General features: G+C 46.2%; 1 protein-coding gene across 1 annotated transcript in view; it reads left to right on the forward strand.

The window, feature by feature from the left end:
• Nucleotides 1–20,237, forward strand: part of CMTM8 (CKLF like MARVEL transmembrane domain containing 8) — a 91,169-nt gene extending 70,932 nt beyond the window's left edge. The window contains exons 2-4 of the mRNA XM_027088259.1: nucleotides 14,204–14,377; nucleotides 18,248–18,364; nucleotides 19,811–20,237. Of these exons, the coding sequence (XP_026944060.1) occupies nucleotides 14,204–14,377; nucleotides 18,248–18,364; nucleotides 19,811–19,894 (375 nt within the window). The 3' untranslated portion in view covers nucleotides 19,895–20,237. The remainder of the gene's footprint in view (nucleotides 1–14,203; nucleotides 14,378–18,247; nucleotides 18,365–19,810) is intronic.
• Nucleotides 20,238–25,409: the final 5,172 nt, after the last annotated feature.

Consider the following 25,409-nt stretch of genomic DNA (forward strand, 5'->3'; position numbering starts at 1 on the left):
GGGACATCGCTTTACCTAAGTAGAGAAGAGACATCAGTTTCAATAGTAGACATCAGTCCCTCCTCACTAGGCAGCCCCCCTGGTGGCCAACATAGGGCAGTTGGCCTGTGAACACCCTTCTTAAGCCACAGCAGAAAGCCCCCAACGCTTCCCCTTTGGAGTCTGAAAGCTGGGGACATGCCTGAGGGCCATTGTGTACATACTAAAGCAGAACAAAGGAACACTCGTTGCGATTGAAACAGGGAAAGATATTCCCACACAAGGTGATGAGCCCTGCACAGGCTCTCTTGGTAATGCTGTGTTCCAGGCCCGAGGCCCATTCTTTTCTTTAAGGGAACTTTATTTTTATTTATTTATTTATTTATTTATTTATGGCTGTGTTGGGTCTTCATTGCTGTGCGGGCTTTCTTTAGTTGTGGTGAGTGGGGGCTACTCTTCATTGCGGTGCGTGGGCTTCTCATTAAAGTGGCTTCTCTTGTTGCGGAGCATGGGCTCTAGGCACATGGGCTTCAGCAATTGTGGCACGAGGGCTCAGTAGTTGTGGCTCGCGGGCTCTAGAGCGCAGGCTCCATAGTTGTGGCGCACAGGCTTAGTTGCTCTGCGGCATGTGAGATCTTCCTGGACCAGGGCTTGAACCCATGTACCCTGTACTAGCAGGCGGATTCTCAACCACTGCGCTACCAGGGAAGTCCCTGCAAGACGGATTCTTAACCACTGGACCAGCAGGGGAGCACGTCGCTGGTGCCTTTCCAGCTCCGTGGAAGCAAGACCTGACTGCTGAGGGATCCGAGCCCTCGGCTAAAGATGAAGCACAACCTTATTTCCTGCACTCAGAGTCACTTAGACACCCAAAGGGCGCGTGGACCGAGGGAAGGCCAGACTGCATAGATCAGCAGCCTGGACAGAGAGCTGCAGAGCCCCCAACGTCCAGCACATCGATCTGGCTTCCTCAATGTGAGGGTTCGGCTTTTCACACCGCAGCTGTGGGTCAAGCACTCGGCATCTTTGGTGGAGGAAAGCGGTTCATAATCCTCCTTGCTTGGTTTTTATTACAGTGCTTTTAAGGTTGACATTAAAGAGCGGCCGTGTGACTTCTGATACTGTACTGTTTACAGTGTCTGAACTGCTTTGTCTGACCTCCTCCTTCTCCTGGTGCCTCAAGGGTGGAGGACAGAGGTGGAGCCCCACCCCTGGGGGGATGTGCCCACAGGGGGCCTGCGATGCCGTAGAGTCAGTACACAGGAAGGCTCATTCGTGTGAGATGCTTCCTTGACCTCAAGCAGAGCTGTGCTCCTGTGGGCGGTGCTGGGAGGTTCTATAGCAGAAAGGAGTCCTCAGACCCGGCTTTGTAGACTGTGGATTTGGACCTGACCTTACACTGGGGAGCATGACTCTCTACACCATGCGGCTGTGTGTGGCTGAATGAGATGAGTGATGTAACTGGCAATACCATAGACAGACACTGATGCTGATGAGAGAGCAAGACAGTTACGTTGTGATGGGATGGAGGGTCTCCCCAGGTCGAAGAGGAAGGTGCTGCTTTGTGGTGATCCCCACTCCCCATAATTCCTTTTTTCTCCTCCTTCGTATTGCTTCTTCCCTATAAGGCTTTCATCTCTCTTCTGTTCCTTAAAAAGTATCCCTTTTCCTTCCGCCCTTTGCCTTTTATACCCCAGCGCTTCACCAAAATGGAAGGAAGCCAGCATTCAAAGAACTTTGCTGAAAGAAGCAAGCAGGGCTGGGAGCCGGGCCGGCGTCTGACCACAAAGGGCTCCCTCAGCCTCAGGGACTGAGGAGGACTTTGGGTGTCACTGAACCCAATCCTTTCACCCTGAGAGTGCTGCTACCACACAGTTTGTTCTGTTTTCTTGAAGACTCTAAGCTATTTGACCAGGACTGACTGCTCCTTTGCTTACTGGTGACCCAGGACCATGAATCCAGTGTTGTTCACTGATTCATGGAGAATATTGAGATGATGTGTGTCCTTTGTGAGGCCTGAAATCTTTGATCAGGTCATTGTCACCCAAGATCGCTCGTAAGCCCCTGGTGTATGGGGTTTGGGGGAAAGGAGGGAAGGAGGGTGGGCCTTCTCAGAGCTGAGCTGCTGGAGGCTTTCAGGACACGTGGCTGGACCCCTCCCCCAGGGATGTCGATTCAGTGCTGGGTGGCCTGAGAATCTGCATTTCTTCTTCTTTTTAAAAATATTTATTTATTTGGCTGCGCTGGGTCATAGTTGTGGCATGTGGGGTCTTTAGTTGCAGCATGCGAACTCTTAGTTGCGGCATGTAGGATCTAGTTCCCTGACCAGGGATCGAGCCCGGGCCCCCTGCATCGGGAGCGTGGAGTCTAAGCCACTGGGCCACCAGGGAAGTCCCAGAGTCTGCATTTCTAACAAGCTCCTTGGAGGTGTGCCTGTTGCTCTGGGGACCACACACTTGGAGAAGCAAGGCTCGAGGGCAGAGGTTGGCAGATGATAGCCTGCCAGCCAATCCAGCCAGCCACTTGTGTTTGTAAATAGTTTTCGTGGAACACGGTTACTCCCATCCTTTTGCATATTGTCTGTGGCTGTTTTCATGCCACAGGGGCAGAATTGAATAGTTGTGATGGAGACCATATGGCCCAGAAAGCCCGAAATACTTACTATGTGGCCCTTCACAGGAAAAGTGTGCCAGCGTGTCCTCTAGCACATCCTTAATGCCCTGAGCCCCATGGTTCTAACTACAGGAATAGACCCCACTTTATTTCTAGGACCCTTACTGCCAAGATGCCAGCTCTGCTAAGCATTGCCTCATGTTTCCTAGAGGAGAAACGCATGAGACCAGTAATCACTGCTGTTTATGTAGCTCTTTGCAGGTCACAAAACACCTTCAGACCCTGCAGCAACCTAGATGGTGCCACGCCCATCTCATGGAGGCACAGACTGAGGCTTAGAGGGGCCAGAAAGTTAGTGACGAACTTAGGTCTTCGGTCCTCCCTCCCTACCACTCTGCCTCTTGGACACAAGCCCACATTGGATGAACTTCGTGTATTAGTCATCTATAACTGCGTAACAGATTACCCCCAAGCATAACACTTTTAAACAGCAGTAAATATGTATTGTCACTCGCAGTGTCTGTGGATCAGGAATTCAAGATCAATTTAACTGGGCATTTCTGGGTCAGGCATTTTCCTGGGGCTCAGTCAGGTGTCTTCTGGGGCTGCAGTCAGTTAAGGCTTGACTGAGCCTGGAGATCCATTTCACCAAGGCAGTCACTCGCCTGCTGGCAAGTTGGTGGGAGGGCTCTGTTCCTCTCTGTGTGGGCCTCCCCGCAAGACTGCTTGAGTGTCCTCACAAAGTGGCTGCCAGCTTCCCCAGAGCCCAGGAGAAGCTGGATCCTTTTTATGACCTAGCCTCCCAAATCACGTAGCATCATTTCTGCGGCACTCCGTTCAACAGAAATATTTGAGAGGCGCCTGTACTCAAGAGGTGTGTCAAAGAATTTGTAAATATATTTGAAAACCAGCCCAGTATGCAGATTTCCATTCAGTCGCCTGCTGGGACTATTGAGGTTCTGTGGTTTCCCTGAGAGCAGGCCTTTAATTGATCATAGATGTCACACTAAAGTTCCAAGCGAGAGCAAGGTTAAGTCACAAACTACTAGCATCACGTAGGCCTCAAGCTTTGTTCTGCTCTGCAGCACCCAAAGGTCTCCTGTAATGGTACTTGAGGAGCGGTCAAGCAGGGCCAGAGGGAGACACCCACCCTCATGGTGTGTGAAAGTGGGAAGACGACCAAGAAGAAAGTGGTTTGAAATACCCCCGGGTGACTCACATATGCATCTCCCAGGTGCTGGTCCCCCCACTCCCATTTGAAAACTACTTTCCTAACTCTGTCTTCCCCATTTCCCAGATTGGGAAGCAGAGGCCTGAAGAGGCACAGTTTCTTGTTGAAGAAAGCAGCAGGTATTAAGCATACTTCAGTAAAGCTTAGTCGGGGCGCATGGATTAAATTTGCCCTTCCAAGTCTTTGTATTAATTAATCCTTATCGCAAGCCAGCCGAGTACATTTCTTGTCAGATCTGTTTCCAGGCAACATCTGGGTCTAATGGGTGGGTCCTAGACCGAGTTTATTCTTCCACATCCTGCCACCTCTGTGGAATGTGCTTCAAGTGTAGGAACTTATCCAGACAGATGGTAAACTCTGATCTCATTCCACCTTAGAGGGACCGTAGCTCCTAAATCTTTCGTAAGCAGTGTTTGGTCACCCTCTAGTGGGTAAATGGAAAAGTTCGCCATGCTTGCTGAACAGAAGCACTACTGATCTGGAAGGGGCGTGGAGGTGACTCGACAGCACTCAGCAGGTGTAGGGAGCTGTCATCTTGAGTATGATGCAGTTCCTCGGTGGTGCGGGGAAAGGGTGCAGGCTTTTTCCCTATCATCTCCTCTGGCTCAATGTGTTAATAATCTGGTTTATTTGAAACAATGCAGGAAACAAAAATATAACAACTATATGTGCATGTGTGTATATTTCCTGATGCAGAGAGTAAGTGTGACGGTTAACAGGATTGGCTAAATTTTTTCTGTAAAGGTCCAGATAGTAGATATTTTAGGCTTTGCAGCCAAAGGCCATGCATTCTGCTGTTGTAGCATGAAAACAGCCTTAGATAACGCTTAAATGGATGAGCATTGGCCATGTTTGTGGATTGTACATAACAGGCAGCGGGGCTGCGGGTGACCATGGCCCACAGTTGTCAACCCCCATGAAAAAGAAGGAAGTGGATTGTGTTCATCTCTCACACGAGGTGGTAGAGTCCTCAGGGGTGGGGACTCGTGCCCTGCTCACGTTTGGAGCCTGAGCACCCAGCACTGTGTCTGGCTTGTAGCAGGTGCTCACGGCGTGGTTGCTGACCTGAGGTGGCTCTGATGTCAACCTCTGTAATATATCAGCTTTCTTCCAGGATTTCTTGGTCTTCATTGAGTTAAAAACAGCAACTCTCTGAATCGGATGTTTAAAGCATCAGAGCAGATAGGATTTGCAGCCATCCCTGTTTTCTTTCTATTTGTCTCTATTTTAAAGGAACCAAGGTGCCACGTGAAAGGCCAGCAGATAATAGGCTTTGTAACGATGAGCTCGAGCACTGCCTGGTGGCCCAGCATCAGTGGGCAGCTCTGAGGAATTTTGTTTCGCAGAACCAGGCATGGGTTTGCATCAAGGCATCTGCTCATTTTACCAGAGCTTATTTCTGCCCAGAGACTTGCACTTGGGAGGGGTTGGCTGGTGGCATTCTAGGTGACGCTCCGAACCAGCACAGAAAGAAAACAGAGCAGGTGCTGGCCTCTTCAGCCTTGCATGTGGCTGGCCCTCAGGGCAGGTTTGTGGTCTGCCAAACGCTCTGTTTTTGCCATTATTAATCACAATAGTAGTTATCATTTATAGAGCATCTTGTCTCACGTGAATTCTAGAAGATACATTTTATCCCTGGGTACAGATGAAGAAACTGAGGCACAGAGAAATTAACTGATTTGGGGCATGTTATTGATATTTTGTGGCAGCATAGTTAAAAGTCTGGGCTAAGTTATGTAACACTTAGTGCCTGTTTCTCCATTTGTAAAACGGTCCTGATGAAAGTTATTCAGAGGGCAGCTGTGTGGGTTAAAGCGAGGTGAGGCATGTCAAGCTCTTCCTTACTCTCTAGGACATAATATGCTATTACTATTACCTGGGGCCTGGCCACATAGTAAGTGCTCAAAAAATATTGGTTAGGGCTTCCCTGGTGGCGCAGTGGTTGGGAGTCCGCCTGCCGATGCAGGGGACACGGGTTCGTGCCCTGGTCCGGGAAGATCCCACATGCCGCGGAGCGGCTGGGCCCGTGAGCCATGGCCGCTGAGCCTGCGCGTCCGGAGCCTGTGCTCCGCAACGGGAGAGGCCACAGTAGTGAGAGGCCCGCGTACCGCAAAAAAAAAAAAAAAAAAAAAAAAAAATATTGGTTAAAGAGAGAAATGTTATTTGCCCAGTCACACAGCTGGTAAGAATTCAAAGCCTGAATCTTTCTACCAGGCCAGATGGCCTTGGCATTGTACCATTTAACCAAATAGGAACGGAGGACATGGTAACCATGATATTGAGGGTGTCCACACAGGCAGAGAGGACAGAGCTGAAGGGTCAAACGCTCCTGGTTCACTTAGCCTGGCATCTTGTTGGGCATCTTGCCCATAGGAGAGGCCTCAAGTTCAGTCCATATGTCAGGGAGCTGGACATAGGTAAGACTCCTTGGCTCCATACAGGTGTAAAAATCTTGAAATATAGAGAAGAGGATACTGGGAAAGGAGGAGGGGACGGATTCCCGGGAGTCACTGTCAACCCTGGTAATGATACTAGCAGAATAGTAATAACTGACCCAGCACCCAGCTGATCCCAGGCACTGCTGTGAATATATTAACTCCCTTTGTCTTCCAACAGCCCTATGAGGAAAGTTTCTGTATCCCCATTTTACAGATAAGGAAACAGGCTCAGGTTGGTAACTTGGCCAAGGACAGGCGGAACCTGGAGTACCTGATTTCCCCACTGAGCCAGCTCTGCTTCTCAGTCTGACGTTACCGCGAGTGCTAGCATCGCCCCAGCCAAAGAATGGGGAAGTGGAGAAGGGGAGGAAGACACCAAGATCCAATGCTACCAATTAAAATAACATCAGACTAGATGTTTGGTTCTGCTCTGACCACTAACTAGCTCTAAGCTTGTTGATCCCAAACATCTCCTGAACTTCTCTTCCAGCATTCACATGCTTTGGCCCTCGAACCGCTATGGAATGAGTCTTGACTTTGAGAAAAGGTGCTCTCTGGAGACTGACATCCGATGCCAAGCCATGGGTCAGTCTCCTCTGGAACTGAACTTCCATCTGACCTTCGTGTGTTAGGTCAGAGCCTGTGGGAGACTCACGTCATCAGATGGGATGTCTTTGAGATCTCAGAGTCTTGGCTTTCCCTCCATCACCCAAATGTTGCCTGGCTAACTCCCATTCACCTACTTAATCTTAAACTACCTCTGACCATCCAGACCTGGTTGGGTCCTTGTGCTTTACATTCTTGTATCAGCCTAGTTTCCTTTCATAGGACTTAACCACAGTTCATAGTCGAATATCCATTGACGGACCTTTTCCAGAGGCAGAGCCCATGACTGTTTTCCCACATCATTGCACCACCAGTGCACACTCAGTGAGTTTCTTTTTAAATAAATTATTTATTTATTTTTGGCTGCATTGGGTCTTCGTTGCTGCTTGTGGGCTTCCTTTTTAATTGCAGCGAGTGGGGGCTACTCTTTGTTGCGGTGCGCAGGCTTCTCATTGCGGTGGCTTCTCTTGTTGCGGAGCACAGGCTCTAGGTGCGTGGGCTTCAGTAGTTGTGGCACACAGGCTTAGTAGCTGTGGCTTGCGGGCTTTAGAACACAGGCTCAGTAGTTGTGGCACACGGGCTTTGTTGCTCCGCGGCATGTGAGATCTTCCTGGACTAGGGCTTGAACCCCTTGTCCCCTGAGTTGGCAGGAGGATTCTTAACCACTGTGCCACCAGGGAAGCCCTCAGTGAGGTTTTTGAATGTTTGAATGTTGTCACGTGTGTGTGGTATTAAACATGGCAGGAGGAGACAGCCTGGCATAGTCATATTGTTTGGTTCTCTCCTTGCAGGACACAGAAGAGTAAGTCTACAGTAGCCAGTTTTCAACGCCACTTTATTGCAAGGAATTAATATGGTCAATGATCTAAAGCCCAATGAGGTATCTTGGAGGTGCGCTGAGCTCACACCTGGATCAACACAACTCCCCCGGGGCAAAGCCAGCTGGAAACAGCTGGTGCATTGCTCCCAGGGTAGCCTAGTTCATTGTCAGTAGTCACCTGTTTTCAAGGCTGAAGGACAGATGGTGCCCATCCCGGTTCCAGGCTATAAAGTCAGAAAGAAATCAGCCAACCCGTAGTGCCTTGAAAAAGCCCCGGCTCATAAGAGATGCTCAGTGTACATTTGAATAAATGAGACCCTTTAAACTCCTCTGAGCAGCAGAACAGCTGTCACAAAGTTCAGAGGCAGGAGAGAACTCACAGACAAACTCAGTGTGTCTTTCAGTGTGATTTTTAAAAATCTAAGGCATCTGTTTCCTTGGTCCACAGGACCCTAGAATAAGGAAGCTGCGTGGGGGCATGTGCATGCGGAGGGTCCAGCAGGGCTGTCGGAATCAGCTCGCTGACGGTCTCAAGAGGTCACGGCGTTGAAGGTTTTCAGTTTTAAAAAACTTTCTTCATAGAAAAAACACAGATATCTGGTACCATTCAGGAAGTGGGGTGGGTGGGGCAATCAATCTCATTCCACAAGGCAGTTAATTGAAATATTCAGTCCATTGCATCATCCCCATTGCTTTCCTCTCCTTGTTATCATTTGTTCAGGTCAATATTCAGTATTTATTATCTCTGTGTAAATATTAGAGTCGTGTTACAGTGAACACTTAACTACAAACAGCTGCTAATAGTTTCTTCTGGTATTTAGTGGCGTTAATAACGTACATATTTTTTAAGAATTTGCTCACTTTTCTTTGTAGCTAATTCACCTCGCGTTTTTCTAATAGCCTTTCAGTAAAGTTTCCCACAAGCCATTCCCATCAGATAATCAGAGTTCTCGTTTTTATCTTGGATGCATTTCTCCTGGGGATCTCCCTTCACCTTGGAATTCCCTTTACCTTTCTGTTGGGCTGACTTTCTGGTTTCCTGGATCCCTTGTCTTCCCCTTTCTTGGCTTCCTCCCTCACTTGGGGTGGAGCAGATTCCCTAATCGACTCACCAGGTTAAGAAGGTAAAGTGACAAAAGGCACGGTGGTGATGGCCTTCACCATGCCTGTCTTTTGTTTTGGTTTTTTTTTTATTTTTTATTTATTTATTTGGCTGTGCTGGGTCTTAGTTGCGGCACGCAGGATCTTTTAGTTGCGACATGGGGGGGGGGATCTTCCCAGACCAGGGATGGAACCGGGGCCCCCTGCATTGGGAGTGTGAAGTCTTAACCAGTGGACCACCAGGGAAGTCCCTGTCTTTTGAGCCACTCGGCTCCGATCTGACCGGGTTATACCTTCTGTGCCTGGGTCGTTTGTCATGCCTGGATTTCCCCTCCTTCTGGGGATTACCCTCACCCTTTCTCCCACAGCGTTCTGTTGGTTTACTCAATAGTTCCTCTATTAGAGTTTACACCCTCATTTTGTTGGGTCATATCCTTCAGTAGATTACTGAGAGAGAATGTGTGGAAGGTGGATTCTTTTTAGATGTTGCATATCTGAAAAAAAAAAAAAAGTCTGCCTCTTGCTCTTCACTGATTATTTTCCTGGGTAATTTCTGGGTTAGAAACCACTTTCCAGTTTGAAAGCATTTGCCATTATTTTCTAACATTCTGTCTGCTTCTGGAAAAGATTAAAAGCCTTTCTGTTTTCTGATCCTTGGTGGTTCTTTGATTGTTCAAAACATCTTCTCTTTGCACCTGAGGTTCTGAGATTTCTGAACCTCGGTTGGGTCTGTTTTCATCCATTATGCTGGGTACTCAGGGGAGCCCCTTCCAAAAATGTGTCACTTTTGTCTCCTTTCCTATTCATCTCATTCTGATGATAATTTTAGAAGGGTTTGGGAAAGGAACAAAGTTAGATTCATGTGTCCATTTTGACATCTTTACCTAAAAGCCTAAAATACATGCTGAAGCTACAGGAATTGCTGCTAGCACAGCAGTCAACACAGATGAGTGGAATAAAGGTTCCAGAAACTGACCCAAAATGTGAGAAGTCATCAGTAAGTGATAACAGATCACCTGACCATCTGCTGGAAAAAAATAAAGTTGGACTTTCTTCACCCCATATATAGAATTCAGTTCTAGTTTGTTTAAAGATTTAAGCATACACATAAAACTATCAGAAAATATAGGAGAATATTTTTATAATCTTGTGCTGAGGAAGCGCTTCCTAAGCACATAGGAATAGAAGAAGGCTCAAAGAGCTACCAGTTAACTGTGTAAAAATGTTAAACTCCCGTGTGACTAAAGACTGAATTTTAAAAAGCTGGATGGGAAAATATTGCCTCATATGTAGTTTGTTACCATCCCTGTTGTGTAAAGATTTCTACAGATCGGTAAGAAAGTGATTTTTTTAAAACGTCAATAAATCAGAACTAGAAGTGGCTAATAAGTATTTGAAAAGATGCTCTTCCATCCTCAGGACTGATCAGGAAAATGCAAACTAAAATAAACAAGAAGGATACAGTACATCTGTTCTTAGTGTGTGGTCCCTGAACCAACGGCATCCCCTGGGAACTTAGAAATGCAGATTCTCAGATCCCTTCCTAGACCTACTGCTAATCACAAACTCTGGGGGGAAGCCCATCCACCTGTAGGTTAACAAGCCCTTCAGTTGATTCTGATGTTTGAGAACCATTGCTGGGCAGCTGAGAGAGTGAACAAATGACGTTCAGTGTCGTGGATGAAACTCACAATGTTGAGTGAGAGAAATCAAACATGGGAGCATGGACGATAGGATTCCATGTCTCTGAAGTTCCAAAACAGGATGACAGAAACCAGGGGGGTTGGGACCCTCGGAGGAGGGAAGGAGTAACTAGGCGTGATGGAACCCCCCCCGCTCCGCCACAGCAGTGCTAGTCATGTTCTCTTTCTTGAGTGGATGCTGGTGACACAAATTGGTCCAGTTTGTGAAAATTCATTGAGCTGTTCACTTAGGATTTGTACACTTTTCTCTGTGCTGTACTTCAGTCAAGCAGTGAAGGGCAAAACATGAGATCTCTTTTGTTTTGTTTTTTAGTCAGGTTTTTAATCATTTAAAACCTGGGCATTTAATGAGGTTGGAAGGGAAGAGCAGACATACTCAGATGAGAGGATGAGTTAGCACAAGTTTTTTGATGAGTAATTTGACATACCTCTAAAGCTTAAAATATTCTAGAAATTCCACTTCTAGAAATCTATCCTGGAATTCATGTTTGCAGAGGTATACATTATATAAGAATGTTCCCTGGGTATTTTTTGTACAAACATAAAGGAGACAACTTAAATTTTTCTCCATAGGGAACTGGTTACATGAATTATGGAAAACTGGGCAGCTGTTAAAATCGACATAGATCTGGAAAGAGGTCCTCGGTGGCATGGCTGACTGAAAGAAACAAGTTATAGGCACCATATACTGAGTGATCCGTATTTTTAAAGGAGAAAGAAAAGGATTTGCAGGTGGTAGTTATAAATGCAAGCGAAAGAAGTTAGGAAGGCTCAACGTAAAATTTTTATATTGGTTTCTCGAGAATTTACAACTGGTGTTTGTAACTTCTTTGTGTGTTTTATGTATAGTTTTTATACTGCTGTGCTTATTTTTACCTGCACTTATCACTTTCTTAAACTTTAAGTCTTAGATTTACCATTCAAAAAAAAGGGTTGGCTTAAAATAATGTTTATCAGTGAAAAAACAAACTATTTTTGTAGTCTAAACAAAGATCTACTTACACACACACACACACACACACACAGAGCTGAGTAACATTTTTGTAGAGTGCTTTTCATCAGTATTGGTTATAGTGAGAGACAAAAAGTGTGCTTCTGGATATATTTCACTTACCTAGGAAATTCACTTAGGTAGCGTAATTCTTTTCTTGACAGTTCTTTTCCTGTGTTTGCTGGTAAGATCTTGGGTCGAGGATTCCTGTTTTTTGAGAGACAGCTCAGTTAGCAATATTATGTCTGTGTGTAAAAGATGACTGCCGCTAGCACATTAGACAGCGTCTCTGGATAGTGGACTCCACTTGCTTTAATAATGAAAACCATTTTCACATTCAGAGCCGAGAGCTGTTAGCTGAGCCTGTTTAGCTGGCACAGGCTCATGCCGGCAGCTCTTAAACTCTTGCACGCTCCTGGAGAGACAGCTGCCACGTTGCCGTGGCTCTTCCTGTGGTTATTTCCTGTGTGAATCAACAGAGGGCCCTTCTGACCTCTTCAGTTTGAATCAGGAAGCCCTTCTTGTTGTTTCAGACCCTGCCATGCTGGATGAGGTGTGTTACCTGTCTCACTGATCCAGTGGAATAGCACACCTGTGTGTGTAGATGACCTGTCAGTTGTGATGAATTCCGGACCAAAACCCCATGGGTGTTGAGGCTTGGCACTTTCTGGGATTTTATCCTGTTTTGTGCTGCTTCACTTCCAGTCAATTCCGTCGCCACAGCTGTAAACACAAAAGTACATCTCCATTAAATGTTTCTTCGGAATTCATATACGACATCAAGCAGATAAAAGAACATCAACTTTCAGCTCTAAGGAGGGGAAGCAACAGCACTTAGAGTCTGTTCCCTGTTCCCCAGCACAGACATCCAGACCTCGCCAGGGAGGTGGGCTTGTCTCAGTGAACAGTTTAAAAGGTCTCCTGGAAGCCTGTCGGAGGGCTAAGTGATCCTAACACGAAGTCTTTCCTACAGAGGGGCCTGAACTCTTCCTCCTGGACTGTCCACTTCTAACCCCATCCTGAGGTCTCTGGCTCCCCTAGACTGGATAGGTTGTAAACTGAGCCCAGGTCAGCCCTTTAACCTGTTCCTCTTTCATCTTTCCAGCTGAGGAAGTGACACCCTAATCCACTGGGGAGTCTTTCCAGAAACCTGGGGGTAATTCCACTTTATCCTAATCTAATCTGTCAAATCTGTGAAGGTTCTGTCTCCTTCTGAAATGTCCCCTGAATCACTCACTTCCTAGTATTCACCAGCATCTTGGTGTTGGATGCATCATCTTCTTCCACTTGGATTATTGCAGCAGGCTCCGAACTGTTTCCCCACCCCTACCCCCGACTCTGCTTGCCTGTTCTCGCCATGCAGTCAGAGTGATCTTGCAAAAACTTAACCTGATCTTATCATTGTCTGGCTCAGAATCCTCCTGTAGCTCTTAGGATAAAGTACAAAATGCTTAGGTGTCCTGGGCCCACGTAATCTGACCCTCCCCAAGCCCTCTAACATCTTGTACCCATGTCCTAATGTCCTCCACTCTCCTACAGGTTCTAGAAGGCCCCTCCCCTGCAGCCCTCTGCCCATGCCATGCTCTCTGCCTGGGACGGTGTCTTCTGCCCGTCTTACCAGCTCCCAGAGGGTCTTCAGGCTCTTCCTCAGCACAGCCCCCTCGGACATTTGTTGTTCCTGCCTAAAAGGTCACAGCCCCTGTCACAGACCCTTGTCACACCCTTTATTTTCCTTCAGAGCATTTTCACAACTGTAACTATTCAGATATTTCCCCCCAGGAGACTCTAAGTCATGCATGAGCAGGTCTGTTTGGTTTCTGCCCTGCTCTATCCTCGGGGCCCGCGGAGCAGGAAGCCCAGCCTGTGTGGCATGTGCTCAGGGCAGGTGCTCAGGTGTCAATGCCAAATGACCAGCTTTGTGATCAAAGTCACTTTCATGTCTTGTCCCGCATCCCATGGAGAGAGCTGAGACAGGAAGGAAATCACTTGCCCCGAGTTACACAGCAGCCAGATCTGCTGCCAGAGTCCGCCCCACACGCCTGATGCTGTCTCCTGGGAATAGAGTTTCGATGCCAACTTTCCTGAGTTAGGAATAAAGTCCTCCTGGGCCCTGGAAGGCACACCTCGCCGTGGCCTCCCTCCTTGAGGACTAGAGACTCACACAGCGTAGACCAGCATCCTTCCTTCGCTCAGTGGTGATGTGATGGGGCTTCGGGCTTGTCTTGCTCTGTAGCAGCAGTGAAGTTGGGTGACCGTTGTTGGAATAAATGCATGACTTATATCTTGTTCCCTTCACAGGTATCGGGAGCAGATTCCAGCCACAGATGTGTGTTGTTTTGCCCCTCTTTATTAGTGCTGACATTTAAAAATCAAGATCATCATGTACAAACTTGAGTTTCTGTGTTCTCCTGGGGGTGGGGGTGGGAGAAATATCGAGAAAACCAGCCCACAACTGGCCAGAGCTGGGCAGAGACTTACCCCGGAAACAAGGCGTGGGTTTCTTGTTTGTCCTGGTCTCTGCCCTGCCTGTTCTGTTCATTCATTTTACCTTCCTAGCATTTGCAAGAATGTGAGCTTGCGGCCAGATTACATTTGGTACATGTACCCATATATATGAGTAAAAATTGTAATTGACACTTTGTATAATTACTTTTTTCTCTGTCCCCACTTCCTCCTCCTCCTTCATTTTCTCTTCTGCCTCCCTTTTCTTTTCTCTTACAGGTTCTGGGACTGCTGGTATGGACACTGATCGCTGGAACTGAGTACTTCCGGGTCCCTGCGTTTGGCTGGGTCATGTTTGTAGCTGTGTTTTACTGGGTCCTCACTGTCTTCTTCCTCATCATCTACATAACGATGACCTACACCAGGATTCCCCAGGTGCCTTGGACCACGGTGGTAAGGAAACCATGGGTGTTCTTCCTGTCCACTGCCCATTAGGTAGGACGGAACTTAGTCCTTCTCCAGACAATTCGGGATTGTCTCTGCCAACAAAGCAGAGGGCAAAGCCAGGGAGAACCCAGCACAGGTGTTTTAAACCTGAGTGTGAAACAGCATTGTTGGAAGGTCCAGGAATTCCTTTTAGGCAAAGTAGCAAACCGGTCCTCAGAAGACTGAATCAAGAGATACACTGCGTACACTCTTGTTTTATTAATTCCCTATGAACAGTGTCATCTAGGAACAGGTGTGTCAGGGCATAGCCCCTGCAGATCCTCTGTCCTCCAAACCCCTCCTGGTGCCGTGGCTTTAACCCTTTTTGTACCAGAGTTCTTTGATGTTGAGAGGTGAAGAGTTAGAATGAAAAATGAAAGTCACTGTTAGAGCAACTAGGTGACCTCACATGGGGGAGCAGGAGTGATCAAGAGCGACTGGATTCTTGGGCTTCCCTGGTGGCGCAGTGGTTGAGAGTCCGCCTGCCGACGCAGGGGACACGGGTTCGTGCCCCAGTCCGGGAGGATCCCACATGCCGCAGGGAGAGGCCTGCATACCGCAAAAAAAAAAAAGAGTGACTGGATTCTTGTCCTGACTCCATGCTGGGTGCATGATTACAAAGGGAGTCACAGCCTGGGGGTGGGGCAGGGGGAATAGATAAGAAAATATGTAGATTACAGAACCTGTCTTTGTCTGCTTGGGTGCCAAAACAGAATACTCTAGACGGGAAGCTTCAATGACTGAAATTTCTCTCAGTTCTAGAGGCCAGAAGTCTAAGATCAGGTGTCAGTATAGTTGGTTTCTGGTGAAAGCTCTCCTCCTGGCTTGCAGATGACTGCTGATCTTGCTGTGTCCTCATATGGCAGAGAGAGAAAGAGAGGATGTGAGCTCCCTTTCGTCTCAGAAGGGTACTAACCCTCTCGGGGGACCCCACTCTCATGAGCTCCTCTAACCCTAATTACCTCAAAGGCCCTGTATCCAAATACTATCATGTTGAGGGTTAGGGCTTCAACATATGAATTTGGGGGGACACATTCAGTCCATAATATTCTGCCCCGGGCCTCCCTGGTGGTGCAGTGGTTAAGAATCCGCCTGTCAATGCTGGGGACACGGGTTCGAGCCCTGGTCCGGGAAGATCCCACATGCCACGGAGCAACTAAGCCCGTGCGCCATAACTACTGAGCCTGCACTCTAGAGCCCACGAGCCACAACTCCTGAGCCCACGCGCCGCATCTACTGAAGCCCACGCGCTCTAGAGCCTGTGCTCCTCAACAAGAGAAGCCACCGCAATGAGAAGCCCGCACACCACACCAAAGAGCAGCCCCCACTTGACTCAACTAGAGAAAGCCTGTGTGCAGCAACGAAGACCCAACACAGTCAAAAATAATAAGTAAATAAAAATAAATAAATGTATAAAAAAATACTATACTAATATCAATAAAAATAATAATATATTTTTTAAAATTCTGCCCCCCCAATCTTGACCATCTCACATGCAAATACATTCGTTCCATCTCAACATCCCCCAAACCCATTCCAGCATCAACTAAAGTCTTGATCCAAAGTCTCCTTTAAGTATCATCTACGTCAGATACGGGTGGGGCTTGAGGTACAGTTCATCCCGAGGCAGAATTCCTCTCCAGCTATGAACCTGTGAAACCAGACAAGTTGAGTGCTTCCAAAGTACAGCGGTGAGACGGGTACAGATAGACATTCCCATTTCAAAAGGGAGAAAGAGGAAAGAAGGAAGGGGTGACAGGGCCCCAGCAAGCCCAAACGTTACGAGGCAAATTCCATCTGATCTTAAGGCTCCAGAACAATCCTTTTTTTTGGTTCAGTGCTCTGCCTTCTTGGTGCATTGGGGCGGCATTGCCACCCTGGTGTCTCTGCAGGGCGGCCCTGCCCCTGGGACACTGGGTAGGGACATCCTGACTCACAGAAAACCCACCCTTTGAAACTGAGGAGGAACCAGCCTGCCCGCTGGGCCCACGATGAGAGTGGCAGCCCTGATGATCTCTGGATCACCTTTGGGTGATTCATTCTTTTCGTGAAAGATAAAGCTGTTTCGCAGTCAAATAGTTCTGTGGTTCATTCTGTCCCATAGAATCCAAGAAGTTCCACAGCCCTCCTTCGTTTTGGCCCATCTGCATCCCCTTCAGTTCAAACTTGTAAAGTTTCTACTGGTATAATCCCTTACCTATTCCTGGCTTCTGCTGAGATGGTCGATTAGATCTGTGGTTTGTACCTGTAATCTCTTTCTCAAAAGGCTGTTTGGCCACACCCTGAGTGTTCTCTTCTGAAAGAGCTTTCTCATTTTTCGCAATATGGCTGAGCTGAGAATTTTTCAAATCTTCAAGTTCTGGTTCTTTTTGGTTTTGTTATTTTCATTTTTTTGGCTGCGCTGCGCGGCGTGTGGGATCTTAGTTCCCTGAGCAGGGATCGAACCCATACCCCCTGCATTGGAAGTGCAGAGTCTTAACCACTGGACTGCCAGGGAAGTCCCAGTTCTGGTTCTTTTTTGCTTAACAATTCCTTCTTCAATTCACCTCTCTCCTTTTGCATTTTCCTCCAAGCTGTCGGGGGAACCAGGCCACTCCTTTGGCACTTTGCTAAAAAACACTAGAACACCTTTCAGACAAGTTCTTTGCCACTTTATAGCAAGGATCACCTTTCCTCCAGTTTCCAATAACATATATTCCTCATTTCCATCTGAGACCTCACCAGAATCTCCTTAAACATCCATATTTCTAGCATGTGCCTCAGAACTCTGCAGCCGCTCTTCATTAGCCAGTGCCAAATCCACTTCCATATTTTTAGCTATTTTGTGACAGTTCTGAAGGGACTCGAAGTCTTGGTCTCCTGACTGCTGGTCGGGGTTCTTATTTTGCTGACCTCTGGCCTAGAGCATCTATTAGTCTGTCTCTCCTCCAAACCTAAGCCTCCTTCATTGATTTATTACATTAAGAACTTAAAATATTGCCTTTCATGTTACTTTTTTTTTTTCTTGTTTAACACTGCTCCCTTCCGAAACTCCCTGGTTTTAAAATGCTCTGATTTGCATTTTCAGAATTTATCATCATGAGGTGTGTCCCCATTTTATAGCTAAGGAAACTGAGGTTTGGAGCCTCCTGACCTTGCACAAGTTCACGCACAATTGGGCCCATGTCTCTCGACTTCCATCCAGCAGTTTTTTCTGATGTCCTCCTGCTCTGGGTGCTCCTCTGCCTGAGTAGTGAGTAGAGCCCTGGCCAGCAGTCAGGAGACCCCTCCATGTTGGGGTTCCACACTCACGCGTGTGAAGAGACCAGAAAGTCATGCAAGTGAGCGTAAACTGTTGAATCCTTGCCACCCATATGCACTGACTTAAACAACAGCAGGATATTCTTCACAGAGAAGTAAGCTGGAAATGTGCTCCCCGGATCGCTAGATCTTCTGTTGTTGTTTTTTTCCCTTCCTAAGGGAATCCAGAAATCTGGGTTTCTGTGTAAACTCCCCCAGTTTTAAGATGTTTACAGACAAATTTTGAAAATTTTGCTTGCTGCTGGCAGATGCTAAACGTCAGACGCGTCTGCCTTCTGGTTGGGATATTTTATTTGCTGCTCCAACTGAGGAGCCCCTTTGCAACCCCTCCAAGCGTTGGTAAGCGAGGAAGCAGCGTGCACTGAGTACCCCCAAGGCGCCGAGGAGCTGCCTTCTCATCGCCCTTGTGCCCTGCCCCGCTCACGAGTCCAGGTGGGCCCCTTGCCACAGCCGGGGTGCGCTTCTGGCCACTTCTGAGGTCCGGGTATGCCCGGACCTTCCCAGGCTCCCTAAACACTCTGTGCCTCTGTCTCCCAGGGTCTGTGCTTTAATGGCAGTGCCTTCGTCTTATACCTCTCAGCCGCTATTGTGGATGCGTCTTCTGTCTCCCCGGAGAGGGACAGTCACAACTTCAACAGCTGGGCAGCCTCGTCGGTGAGTGAGCATTTCATCCCCACAGTCTCCTCCTCCCTCCCCGAGGCCGGCTGAGGATCTGGGCGAGGAGGACAAAGTTATCTGCAGGGCAAAGCATCACCTGTGGGAGGGACACCTTGGCAGTGAACTTCCTGGTTTGAGCATCAGGGGGCCTCCCGATGGGCTGGAGCACAAAGAGGCTGAAAGAGTCCACTCAAGTGAAAGCCAAATGCTAGAACAAAATAAGTGTTTGAGGGAGAAAAAACTTTTGAGGGATTCTAAGAATAATTCTGCTGCCTACAGTGTCAGTGGGAGAGAGAGGCAGAAAATGAGCACACTAGGATTCTGTTTGTTGAAGTAGAAATGTTTGTTCATGCTCTAAGGATGCCTAGGAAGACAGACACCAGCAGAGGCTCCTTCCAGGGACTGTGATGGACCATGAGGAGTGTGGGATGAGGGGCTTCTACTTTTTAATTTATGCGTTTATGTACTGTTTGCATTTTTAAACCATAAGTGTGTATTTTTCAAATTTAAAAAACTAATTTTAAAAGTTTCTCTGAGATGGGCCTTATAATATTCCATCCGCAGTAGAAGTGATGGGGGCGGGAGGCAGGCAGTTAGACAGGAAGACCAACAGTATGATGTTAAAGCTGGTGGGTGATCCATGGGTGTTCATCGTATTCTTGACCTATATCTCAAAATCTCTATTTGAAGGTAAAGAGCGTGGGTCCACGTGAGATTAAAAGTCACAGGGCTCAAGTTAGCACACAGCAAGAATCAGCTGGGCAGATGCAAACTAGTATATATAGGATGGATAAACAACAAGGTTCTACTGTATAGCACTGGGAACTATATTCAATATCCTGTGATAAACCATCATGGAAAAGAATATGAAAAGGAACGTACATATATGTATAACTGAGTCACTTTGCTATACAGCAGAAATTAGCACAACACTGTAAATCAACTGGACGTCAATAAAATTTTTTTAAAAATGAAGAATCAGGTGGAACTGGGCTGTGGTTGCCCCAGGAGAGGGACCGGCGTTTTCCCGCCTCTGCACTCACACCCCACGTGGGCCCCTGGCTTCCTTCCGCCCACTCAGCTTGTTTGTGTAAACTGAGCGTGTGACAGTGTGAGGTTAAGCTTTGGTCTAAAATCACCGATACTAAATTAGAAATACACGGGCTTTTCTCAGATGCACACCACCATATTCACCCCCACATGAACACCCTGGACTTATTGGAGTAAGACTACAGGCTTTCCAGATAGGTTCCAAAAAAGAAAAACACCCTAGCCTGAAATTGTTTCAGAAGGAAGGTAATTGAACCAATAAAGCAGGTTTAGATGAGAAAGCTTGGAGTCAAGGGATACCATAAGTGCATTATTCAGTAGAGGTGAAATGACAACTTTTGCTAATTAGGATGTGCCCTAAACCCCCTTTCTATTATGCTTTGTTTTCTCCAGTTCTTCGCCTTCCTGGTCACCATCTGCTATGCTGGAAACACATATTTCAGTTTTATAGCTTGGAGATCCAGGACCATACAGTGATTCGCCATTTTGAGAATTAAAAGGGAAAAAAAAAAGGAAGAATCTCACTGTAAAAACAGCTGTAGGTATAATGTATATTTCCAGAGAATTGTATTTAACTAATGTTTTTATATACTTAGTTAAATTTGCTCACAGTGGTTTGTTATAATTAAACTGGATACTTATTTGCAAAGTGCTGTAGCTTATAATGAATCTTAAATATCTTGTTGATGTCTTCATAGACCTTATTTTCTTAGGCAATGTATTAGAAATAGATAAATTGCTAATATTAAGAATGCATCAAGTTTGTAAACCTAACTTTTAAAAATGCCAGATTCTTTTTTCATTAAATGTTTCGCAATCCAGGGTAATGTGGCGTCTGACTCAAGAAAGGAGACTTATTGCTGAAGCCTGAAGCTGGGGGCTGTGCGGAATTCTTCATCCTCATGGGGTTGCCTGGGGTGATATTGCCAGGAGACACTGTCAACAGCCCCCAGGCCAGCGTGGTCAGAGAGACCCATCTCCCCAAGTCTGGGGATCGCTGGCGGCGTGAGTCCCACATGCCAACGGGTTGGCACAGAAAGCATCTAATGAGACACTAGCCTTAGAACTTAGTAATGAGCTCGCCTTAAGTGGTGCTCTGAGCACAGTGGCTGAGGTGCTGGTGGTATTTTTTTCTAATACAGATTAAAATAAGCTCATAACCATTAAAAGGATAAATACTTGCATGTACCTTAAAAACCATCTTGCTGACCATAGAGACACAGGTACCATATTAGGTGGAACATATTGGACCAAAAGGCTCCAAATCTCCAAGCCCTAATATTTTGTAACATTGTTATTAGATATTATTGAGACCGTGGGAAGAACTGTGTTCCGAAGGCAGATGTGCACTTAGAGGAAGTGTTTTTAGGCAAGATGGTTCTTGCTGGAATGGCAGTGTATCTTGGGTGATTTTTCAAACTGAAAAACAAAAAACCACTGAAACGTTAGTATAGTTGATGATAGGGAGAGGGTTCAGCCGTGCACTCTGTGGACGTGGCCCCGTGGCCTCCTCTTTTCTGCTCGTGTGGCAGTGCTGTTTTCTTTCTGTTGTGTGTTGTTTGCGTTGGTTTTCCTGTTCAGCTAATTCCTTAGCCAACAAGCTCTGTTTCCCCCTATAAAGGAGAGTTGGGATTTCTTCAGTGTCTAATGACACCCACCCCAGACCTTTGAAAGGAACAATGAAGAATGTTCTTGGGTTGTGTGTCCAAAAAGGTAGGGGGGAGGGGACACCAAGAGGGAGAGGTGGGGTGGAGGGTGGGAGTGGGTGGGCGTGGGGAACACGAGAGGCCTCTTTGGGTCCCGCATGTAGCCATGAAGCTTCAGCTTCAGTGATGCAGACCTGCAGGTGACCGGGGCTGCGATCTTTCTGGAGCGGTGTTCCCAGTCATCACCCAGACAGCCTCCGACTCGCTGATTTTGCAAGAAGAGCTGAAATAACTAGTCAGGGTTTGTGTGTGCTGCCTCTCTGTCTCTCTCCCTTTCACACTCCCAGAAGCATGTTCACCTTGCATGCACCTGGTGGATTTTTTTTTTAATTGAAATATAGTTGATTTACAATGTTGTGTTAGTTTCAGGTGTACAGCAAAGTGATTTAGTTATATATATATGTATGTACACATATATTCTTTTTTACATTCTCTTTCATTACCTGGTAGATTTTTAAAGTACTTTATATTGCAATCAAGTCTCCATAAGAGGCAGAAAAACTGTAACCTAAGAGGTCTGTTTCTGGAAACAGTCATAAAGAAAGAAGCCTGCTTTTATGATTGTGTGGGGGTGTGTGTGTGTGAGTGTGATTTCTATAATCATGGACACATATATATATAGCAAGTAACTTCCGGAGTAAAAGATTTCATAAGCCACTTTGAAATGTCTTCCAAATAGACCACAACCAGCCATAGGCCTTTCCTGAACCGGTAGCGCCAAAGAGATCTATTTCAAGAGATCAGTGATTCATTTGCATCCATGCGGAGGGGACTTGCTGTCGTGTTTTTATATGTGGCTTTTCAAGAGCATGACCCTTTCTGTTGCCTTAAAAGTTCACCCCAAAAAACCACCAAAAAACATTTATTTTTGGCTGAAAGGAAATTATTTCTTCTTTTGAATGCTGAGAGACTTTGTTCATGAATAATTTTTAAGTGTGGGTTTTTAGACAACAAAATGATTCTCTATTATTCAGCTAAAGCTATAAGTTTTGAACTGGGTTTAATTTTTCTCTCGAGAAAGAAGAAAAAAACAAAAGCAAAGCCACATGCAACACAGCCAGCATAACAAGAAGAATAGGTTTCTGGGGTTGAAAAATGTTGTTACAGGGATAGTATGGAGTGTGCTTACGCTCTGCTGTCTGTGCTCGCTGTCTGCATTCACCTCTCAGCCCTTCCAGAACCATCACGTTCTCTTTGATAGAGCCGGGTGGGTTTTAATTTGATGTATTTCCACACTCATGGCAAATCAATGAAATGCTTTAGGCATTTAATCTCTCACCATTGCTATTTCCAACTCATAGCCCCCAAAGGTAAATATTTAGCCAATATTTTAAAACTATAAGAAAATCTAGAGACAAGAATGTTCAGTGTCAGTTGCTTTTGTACATTTTTAAATTGCTCCCTTCATAGGAAAATCCCTTCAGGGTATCAGCACACAAAAGATTTTAAATACATAAAATATCTCTGCGTAGAGGACAGACATTTAAAACCACTAACTGAAGATGCAGCCCTGGGTAGAAAAGCAATTTAAAAGTCTGTATTTCTGTTCCCTAGACAATTATTAAATTGAAAAGAGATTTTCACAGAAAAAAACAATCCAGGCATACAGGCAGACCTCATTTTATTGTGCTTCACCTTACTGCACTTCACAGATACTGTGTTTTATACAAATTGAAGGTTTGTGGCAACCCTATGTGGAGCAAGGTGCCATTTTTCCAGCAGCATTTTCTCATGTCGTGTCTCTGTGTCACATTTTTGTAATTCTCCCAATATTTCAAACTTTCTCATGTTTCTTATGGTGATCTGTGATCAGCGATCTTTGATGTTACTATTGTTCATTGTTTGGGAGCACCACAGACCATACCCATACAAGATGACAAACTTAATCAGTAAATGTGTGTGCTCTGACTGCTCCACCAACCAGCCATTCTCCGTCTCTCTCCCTCTCCTCAGGCCTCCCTATTCCCTGAGACATAACAATGTTGAAATTAGGCCAATTAATAACCCTACAATGACCTCAAAGTGTTCAAGTGAAAGGAAGACTCACATGTCTCTCAGTTTAAATCAAAAGCTAGAAATGATTAAACTTAGTGAAGAAGGCATGTCAAAAGCCCAGACAGGCTCAAAGCTCAGCCTCTTGTGCCAAACAGCCAAGCTGTGAATGCAAAGGAAAAGTTCTTGGAGGAAATTAAAAGTGCTCCTTCAGCGAATACACGAATGATAAGAAAGCAAAACAGACTCACTGCTGATATGTAGAAAGTTTTAGGGGTCTGGATGAAAAGAAGATCAAACCAGCTTCAACATTCCCTTAAGCCAAAAAAAAAAAAAGCCTAACCTAGAGCCAGGTCCTAAATCTCAATTCTGTGATGGCTAAGGGAGATGAGGAAGGTGCAGAAGAGAAGTTTAAAGCTAGCAGAAGTTGGTTCATGAGGTTTAAAGAAAAAAGCCGTCTCAACATAGAAGTGCAAGGTGAAGCAGCAAGTGCTGATGTAGAAGCTTCAGCAAGTTGTGCAGAAGATCAGATAATTCATGAAGGTGGCTACACTAAACAATAGATTTTCAGTGTAGACAAAACAGGCTTCTGGAAGAAGATGCCATCTAGGACTTTCATAGCTAGAGAGGAGAAGTCAGTGCCTGGCTTCAAAGCTTCAAGGGACAGGCTGACTCCGTTGTTAGGGGCTAATGCAGCTGGTGATTTTAAGTTGAATCTAGTGCTCATTTACCATTCTGAAAATCCTAGGGACCTTAAGGATTAGGCTAAGTCCACCCTGCCTGTGCTCTGTAAGTGGAACAACGAAGCCTGGATGGCAGCACATCTGTTGACAACATGGTTTACTGACTATTTTAAGCCCACTGTTGAGACCTACTGCCCAGAATAAGATTCCTTTCCAAATATTACTGCTCATTGACAAGGCACCAGATCACCCAAGAGCGCTGATGGAGATGTACAATAAGATAATGTTGTTGTCATGCCTGCTAACACGACATTCATTCTGCAGCCCAGGGATAAAGGAGTCATTTCAGCTTATTATTTAAGAAATAACATTTTTCATAAGACTTTGACTGCCATAGATAGTGACTACTCTGACGGATCTGGGCAAAGTCAATTGAAAATCTTCTAGAAGGATTGACTGTTGTAGATACCATTAAGTACATTCTTGATTTATGAGAAGAGGTAAAAAATATCAACATTGACAGGAGTTTGCAAGAAGTTGATTCCAGCCCTCAGACTTTAGCAGAGGAAGTCACTGCAGATGTGGTGGAAACAGCAAGAGAACTAGAATTAAATATGGAGCCTGAAGATGGGACTGAATTGCTGCATCTCCTGGTAAAACTTGAACAGAAGAGAGTTTGCTTCTTATGGATGAGCAAAGACAGTGGTTTCTTGAGATGGAGTCTGCTCCTGGTGAAGATGCTGTGAAGCTTGTTGAAATGACAACCGAGGGTTCAGACTGTTAGTTGATAAAACAGCGGCAGGGTTTGAGAGGATTGACTCCAGTTTGGAAAGAAGATCTATGGGTCAGATGCTATCAAACAGCACTGCAGGCTGCAGAGAAGTCATTTGTGAAAGGCAGAGTCAATTGATGAAGCCGACTTCACTGTTGTCCTATTTTAAGAAACTGCCACAGACGCCCTGGCCTTCAGCAACCGCCTGATCAGCAGCATCAACATCCAGGCAAGACCCTCCACCAGCAAAAAGATTAGGACTCACTGAAGGCTCAGGTGATGGTTAGGATTTTTATTTTTTGCGGTGCGCGGGCCTCTCACTGTTGTGGCCCCTCCCGTTGCGGAGCACAGGCTCCGGACGCGCAGGCTCAGCGGCCATGGCTCACGGGCCCGGCCGCTCCGTGGCATGTGGGATCTTCCCGGACCGGGGTACGAACCCGTGTCCCCTGCATCGGCAGGCAGACTCTCAACCACTGCGCCACCAGGGAAGCCCTAAACAGAACTTTTATATGCACCGGGAAACCAAAAGATTTTTGTGACTCGCCTTATCGTGGTGGTCTGGGACCAGACCTGCCATATTTCCGAGGAAAGCCCATATAAGCCTGGGGCAGACGTGTGCACACTTACGCTGAAAAAGGGCAACCTGAGAAGTATTTCCTAACTTGGCCTTACATAAATGTTCTGGCTATGTTCTTGCTGCCAGTTGTAAGCAGACAGCTGTAAAGGAAGGTGAGGTAACTGTTCCAGTGCTGATGACCTAGGATAATGGGGAAGATTAGAATATGTGTTGTTATAAGTAAACTTAGGTGTTCGGTGTATATAAAAGAGGATCAGGTTTG

The sequence above is a fragment of the Aethalodelphis obliquidens genome, unplaced genomic scaffold, assembly GCF_003676395.1.
Source record: "Aethalodelphis obliquidens isolate GAN/ISIS:26980383/991018 unplaced genomic scaffold, ASM367639v1 scaffold62, whole genome shotgun sequence".
Classification (NCBI taxonomy): Eukaryota; Metazoa; Chordata; class Mammalia; order Artiodactyla; family Delphinidae; genus Aethalodelphis; species Aethalodelphis obliquidens.